This window comes from Convolutriloba macropyga, unplaced genomic scaffold (genome assembly GCF_964194025.1).
Source record: "Convolutriloba macropyga unplaced genomic scaffold, txConMacr16.3 SCAFFOLD_1257, whole genome shotgun sequence".
Lineage (NCBI taxonomy): Eukaryota > Metazoa > Xenacoelomorpha > Acoela > Convolutidae > Convolutriloba > Convolutriloba macropyga.
Genome location: NW_027450780.1, coordinates 3751 through 11136, shown reverse-complemented (window position 1 = coordinate 11136; position 7386 = coordinate 3751). Strand labels below are relative to the sequence as shown.

General features: G+C 45.7%; 1 protein-coding gene across 1 annotated transcript; it reads left to right on the top strand.

Annotated features, from left to right (window-relative positions):
* The first annotated feature begins 260 nt into the window (after window positions 1-260).
* Window positions 261-7049, top strand: LOC142356151 (uncharacterized). The gene has a single exon (XM_075408117.1). The coding sequence runs from the start codon at window positions 261-263 to the stop codon at window positions 7047-7049; it is 6789 nt and encodes a 2262-aa protein (XP_075264232.1).
* Window positions 7050-7386: the final 337 nt, after the last annotated feature.

Below are 7386 nucleotides of genomic sequence, written 5' to 3'. Positions count from 1 at the left end.
GGTTACGAGACTCAAGAGTGTTTTGAGACTCAGCCGTCCGCTGCGCTCGGTTACGTCTCGACCGCCGTGCGTTTCCAGCTCCATTTTTCGATACCGTACTGCTTGTCGGCCTTTACACCCCGTGCTTCGTTCGTGCTCCACGACTTGGCCTGACTTCTTTAGTGTTAACCCCTTTTGTATTTTTGTTTCAATTGTGTACGTTCAAGCGTTGAGACCATTATCCCCAAATCCTTTCAAAAGTAAACCCGTAATAAATCAGCATGTCAAAATCTATTGGAGAGCGAGTTCTTAAGTTGCATGACGCAAGAACAAAAATTGAGCGAGAGCTTTGCACAGCCTATGAGAGTATCGATGACGCAATTCAGGAACGCGCCAGACGCGTAAAAGTAGAGAGGCTAGTAACTAGGTGCAAAGATCTCTTAATGAGTGCCATCTCTAAAAATGATCAATTACTAGCACTCGCCGCGAAAACTGAGCAGACAGAGAAAAATAAAGCAGAAGTTGAGGAATGGCTAGAAACTGTTAACAAAAGGCATGATGATTACATGAAAACCGCTCGAAAATACATAGACTCAGTCCTAGATACTGATAGTTCTAGCAAGTTGTCTCACCATTCCAAAAAGACTTCCACATGCAGAACAGCATCAAATGCTTCCACACTGCGTAGAAAAGAACTACTTTTGGCTAAACTCAGACGCGAGGAAATAGAAGAGGAGAACAAAGCCGCAGCGCGAATTGCCGAAAGAGAATATGATATTGAGATGGCTCTAAGGGAGCGAGAATTGGCCGAAAGAAAACATGACATGGAACTCTTCGCTAAGAAACGCCAAAATGATCTTGAGAAAATGCAGGAAGAAAACCGTAAACGACTCATTGAGGCAAAAACGCAAGAAATTGATCTCATGGATACTGAATCGTTGTTTAGCAAGAGTAAGGCAGACAAAGAATCAAGACGTGGTAGCTACAATTCAATGAAGAATGACGACCTTGTAAATGAATGGCTTGAGTCTGCTGACAATGAAAACACGCTCACAGCTCCAGATAAGACAGTTCAAACGAGTTCCGGTCAAAATCAGGAGCACCGAACGAAATCAGGTCACAACAAGGAACCGTCATCAGATCCAGCCCAGACTGCAGACCGTGATAGTCAATTACCGCCTCTCATTCAGCAATCTTCCTTTGAAGTTTACGAAACTGGCATAGAAAACGGAAAAGCTTCATTCCCGTTCCCCCGATCGAACGAACCGAGAGAGAGTTCACTTGCTGGCGAACTTGTTGATCGAGCGCCTGAAAGCGGCCGATTGCCTAATGTTGAATATCCAATCAACTTGAACACAAACACAAACCATTTGACAGATCCCTTGATTAACACATCAACGAATGTTTGGAACACATACGCAGAGCAAGAAGCCGCATACTATCGTAGTTTACTGGCTTATTCAAAAAATTTTTTCGTGCCACCAGCGAACAATGTCGTCGATAGTAGTACAGTAACTGTGCCCTCGACTGCTGATTTGTTGAACACAGCACCCGTTCTGAATTTAACAACACCGATTTACACTTCTTATCCAAGTCAAAATGCTGCGCAATCCGTACATAACTTAACGCAGAACTTGTCGTCCAATATACCTAGTGGGGATATCATATCCCGAAACCGTCCTCAAGCATCAGTACCCTTCAGTCATTATGTCCCAAACTTAGCCTCATGGAAGTTGGCCAGTGTAAACCCGTCTACCGCTACCGTAAATTGTCCCCCAAATTTGTCTCAAAGCACATCCGTAAATGTGAACACAAGTGTACCAGTTTCGGCCGCCACAGTTGGCGGTACAACATACTACCAAAATCCGATCTCGAGCACGAGTGTATCTGCGCAGGTACTTTCTCCAGCGTCCGCCCCGGGCTACGCGATGCCGACACTTCCGTATTACCCGTTTCTTCCTCCAATGATTAACCCCGCAATGCATCAAGCACCGAGTACGGTTACAATGAAAGACCTAGCTGAACTTCTTACTCTCAACAAGAAGGATCTCCTACCAGATTGGAACCTAGCTAAGTTTAATGGTAATCCCTTGCAGTGGCATGAATGGTACGGCCAATTTAAGAGCGCTATTGATTCGCAGGCCCTAAGTGATGACATCAAGTTGACATATTTGAAAACTCTCGTAGTAGGTAAAGCCAAAGATGCCATTGCAGAATTCGCTTATTGTGGAAAAATGTACAGAGATGCACTGAAAACACTTGAGCGAAAGTTCGGACAACCCCAAGCAGTTGTCACTGCTCACCTTGACAAATTGGCAAACTACCCTTCAATTAAGATGCACAGCTCTGATCAAATCATCCATTTTTCCACAACTGTCTCTAGTCTTGTTGGCGTCTTCAGGTCTTTATCCTATGATGCAGATCTTCAGAGTTCATCACTCTTGAATCAGGCAGTTCAGAAATTGCCACCAAATTTGAAGGAATCATGGTCACTGCACACTGTGAAAAGAGACTTGATTCGCCCTACAATGTTGGATTTCAACGACTGGTTGAAAGAAAGAGCGGAGGGTCATGATCGCATGAAAACCACTTCTTTCAGAAGCAAACCAGAAGACACCAACAGCAATGGTGCAGTAAAGACCAAAGTGTCTTCGAAAGTATTCGCGTCCAACTCGAAGTCATATAGTGTTAATAGGCAGTCTCAAAGTTCAAAGAATGATCACGCACCTTGCGTACTTTGTAAATCACAACATCCGATTTGGCGATGTCAGACTTTTAAGGAAAAAACTCCGACGCAGCGTGCTAAAATAGCCGCAGAGAACCAACTCTGCTTTTCGTGCTTGAATGGAAAGCATTCGTTTCGTACGCGTCCGAATCAGCGCAAATGTAATCGCGAAGGCTGTCGCAGTACCCATAACATCTTGCTGCATTGTGCTGAGCGGATTTTCCCAGCAAGCGGCCGAAACAAATCTGCTGATGCATCACAACCAAAAGTCAACTCAACAAAAACGTCAACAACCGCTTTAGACGATGCAAGTACTCACGGAACAAGCAGCACATCAGGACTGACATCGATAACTGATGTCAAGGGTCTTTTGCAAGTCCTCGAAGTCGATCTAGAGGGACAGTCACAGAAGTGCGCACGAGCACTTGTTCTCTGCGATACAGCATGCAGTCACTCCTGGATCTCCAGTGAACTCGCGAAACGTCTCCATTTGAGAGGAACACCGTTCAATTTGACGGTGAACGGTATCAATACGCAAGAGACAATCAACACTGAAGCTGTTCAGGTTAAGGTGACCCCAATTGGTGAGAATACCTGTTCTCCGTTTGAGTTGTTGCCGTACGTGAAAGAAAACCTTCGCGTTGGGTCTGACAAAATTGATATCGTTACCCTGCAAGATAAATATCCTCATTTAAGTGTGTTACCTCCAAAGAGTTATGATTACGCGAACGTAGAGATGATACTTGGTCAAGACGCGTACCACGCCATCCGCCCGCTCGAGTATTTCGAAACCGACTCGAAATCCTCACCCGTTGCCGTTCGTTTACCGTTAGGATGGGTACTAAGTGGTCCAATGCAGTCAGCGTCCGGTCTAATCTCGACAAGTTTTAAAGCGGTAGTTGAACATGACTCTGAGTTGGCGACACAAATCAAGTCGTGGTATGACATGGAATCATACGGGGCTGTTAAGCAAGTGGATCTGCGCTCAGCGTCCGACCGTCGAGCCGTCGAAATTCTCGATCAGTCAACCGTACACGAGAAAGGTCGTTACTTCGTTGGTATGTTGTGGTCTTCCGATGAAGTCAAACTTCCCAACAATTATTTTTCTGCATTGGTCCAGCTGAAGTCCTTAGAGAGGAGACTTAGTAAAGATCCCGACTTACGCGAACGCTACGCACAAACAATACGAGAAGATTTGAGTAAAAAGTATGTTGTTAAAGTGCAAACCGGTGAGGAAACTGAGCATCAACCCGGCAGGAAATGGTATTTGCCGCATCATCCGGTCATGAACCCAAACAAACCTGGTAAAGTGCGAAGGGTCCTCAATGGTGCCTCCAAGTTTCAAGGAGTTTCTTTGAACAAAGTGCTGCTAACTGGTCCAGATCTTCTACAGAAATTGATTCACACGCTGATCAGATTCCGTCAGCATCAAATTGCTGTATCCGCTGACATCGAGGGAATGTTCCTGCAGGTAGGTGTGTTGCCATCTGATCAACCAGCTCTCCGTTTTTTGTGGCGGGAGGACCCCTCAAAGACCGTTGAGGTGTATCAGTACACTCGACACATCTTCGGCGCAAAAGACTCACCGACTTGCGCAAATTACGCGTTGCAGCGAACAGCACGAGATCATGAAAAAGAGTATCCAGACGCAGCAAAGGCACTTCATGAAAAATTCTATATGGATGATTACCTGGACTCAATGGAATCTCCTGATGAGGCGCTCAAGCGGTCACGAGACTTGGTCAAATTACTTAGTAAGGGTGGTTTCAAACTAACTAAGTTCATTAGTAACGTGCCAGGTTTACTAGAAGAGCTTGAAGATCAATCAGTTGAGTCTGTTCCGAAAGTCATTGGGGCATCAATGGAAGAGTCATCCTCCCATGTTTTGGGATTAAAATGGGATCATACCAAAGACACTCTAGTAGTAAGTCGCGGCACTTCTTGTGATTGCAGTAAAGCTGTCACGCAAAGGTTGGTTTTGAGTTTAGTAGCCAAAGTATTCGATCCCATTGGCTTAGTTGCTCCTTTTACCGTCACAGCACGACTTCTCCTGAAAAATGTCTGGCGTTTACATGGTCAGAGCTGGGATAAAAGACTCCCCAATGAAATGATTGATCAATTCTCCTCCTGGAGTTCTGAGTTACCAACGCTGGCTTTGTTAACCATACCTCGCTGCTATTTTTCCGGTCCTTTTGAACACCTCGAATTGCACGTATTCGGAGATAGTTCTCAGGAAGTTTTTAGCGCAGTTGCGTTCTTGCGTGCACTTGTCAGTCCACCATCTGAAAATAAACGTACCGAACTTGCCTTCGTGATTGGAAAAGCACGTGTCGCCCCAATGAAGACACTCACCGTGCCGAAGCTTGAACTACAGGCAGCTTTGCTCGCAGCCCGATTGAGAGAAGAAATATGCAAAGCACTTACCGTACCTGTTCAAAACACGTTTATGTGGACAGATAGCACTACTGTCCTCCAATGGTTGAACTCACTGGACAAGCAACCGATATTTGTCGCAAACCGCGTCTCGGAGATTCTTGAAGGGACAAGTGTTGATCAATGGCATCATGTTGCATCTCATGCTAATCCAGCCGACGCAGGTACCAGAGGAATGTCTTCTGAAGCGCTCCAAAAAAGCAGTTGGTTGCATGGTCCCCAGTTTCTCCGAACGTCCGATTTCCCGTTCCAGCCGAATACCTATGTAGTCAAAAACATCAAATTGAAGAGTCATTCAACTGAAGCATCCTCTTCAGAGAAGACTTCCACTTTGATAACCGACGTTTTCAAAAGTGACTTTAGCCTTCCGTTCCGTAAGTTCAGTTCGTATCCTAAACTGCTTAGGATTCTTGCGTATTGCATGCGATTACTTCCTCGTCATCTCGCCTATCGGTCTTCTGGAAAGGAAATAGTTGATCCGGAAGAACTTAGCGCTGCAGAACAAAAGCTGCAGTTAATTATTCAGTCTGAATCATTCCCCATTGAGCGACAACAGTTTGCTCAAGAAAAACAAATCAACTTGAAAAGTCGTATTGCCCTTTACTCGCCGTTCATTGGACCTGCTGGCCTACTACGGTCCACCGGTCGCATTAAACGACTCGCCGAAATTGACTTTGACTTGAAGCATCCAATAATACTTGATGGACGCCATCCATTAGTTCTGTTGTTCCTACGCCACATGCATCTGAAACATCACCATGAAGGTATCGATTATCTCCGTGCACTTATTCAACAGAGATTTGCGGTCCTGAAACTTCGTTCAACACTCCGTTCTATTCGCTTCAGTTGCGTTCTTTGCCGAAAAAGAAATGCAACACCCGTCCAGCCGATGATGGCTGATCTTCCGTCTGAACGACTTGGGTTTCAGAGTCCGCCTTTCACCAACGTGGGTCTAGATTACTTTGGACCTTTTTACGTAACGATACGCCACTCATCCGAGAAAAGATGGGGCTTCTTGTTCACATGTCTCACGACTCGTGCCGTGCATGTTGAGATAGCGCACTCGATGGATGCAAACACCTGTGTGATGGGTATCGAGCGATTCATCGCACGCCGTGGAATGCCATCAGTAATCTGGTCAGATAATGGGACGAACTTTGTCGGTGCGGAAAAGGACCTATTGGCATGTCTGCTCAATTGGGATGCAAAATTGATAGCTTCAAAACTCGCACAGAAGGGAATCAAATGGAAATGTAATCCGCCTGCGTCGCCGCATCACGGAGGCGTCTGGGAAAGGCTTGTGCGTAGTTTCAAGCGAACTTTGTACGCCATACTCGACAACCGCCGACTTATTGATGAAATACTTCATACGACTTTCTGTTTAGTCGAACAGACGCTGAATAACCGCCCGCTGACGCCGGTTAGTTCCGACGCTAACGACTTCGACGCCTTGACGCCGAACCACTTCCTCCTTGGAAATCGCAGTTCCTGTTTGCCTTCACTCGCTCCGGTTGATGACTTTAACCATCGTAAGAGGTATGCTAGAGCGCAAGCTTACGCGAATGAGATTTGGAAGCGTTGGTTAAAAGAGTACGTCCCTGCGTTGAACCGCCGCCCCAAATGGAGAACTCAACCAACCGGAATGCTGAAAACTGGCGACTTAGTCTGGATAGTCGATGACGACAGCCCAAGGGGCCACTATCCACTCGCTAGAGTTTCGAGTCTGCGTTACGGTAACGATGGAATCGCGCGATCTGCCGAAGTGCAAACACCAAACGGCACCCTATCCCGCCCCGTAATTAATCTAATGCCTGTCTTAGAATCATCACTTTTGGGGCCGGAGGATGTTGCCAATGCAAATGCGTTCAAGCGAGAGGAAATAACATGTGCGTTCGCACAGATTGTTCTATAGCCCATTTCGCCGAGCGGATATTAAGACCTCTGGCCCGCGCCCCAGAGGTCGCTGGTTCGAATCCCGTCAAAGTCAGAACTTTTTGCCCCCATAAAATTTTGTGTATGGTTTTTAGGTTAAACTTAAAAGGTTTTTGACCCCTTTTCGACCTTCAACTAGAGATCAAAGATACGTTTGGCGGACGACCTTCTGGTTGTCTAATGCAGTAAAAAACATGCGGTTTTCTCTCGTATAGAGAGCTTATGGTTTTTTGTGTGTTATCAGAGGTAATGTTATTGTCTTGTAGATTTGAGATACACTTGTTACACATGTTTCTATACGTAAATAGATCATGAAA

Excerpts from the sequence above, each read along its gene's own strand:
- LOC142356151 (XM_075408117.1), top strand. The coding sequence starts at position 261 with ATGTCAAAATCTATTGGAGAGCGAGTTCTTAAGTTGCATGACGCAAGA.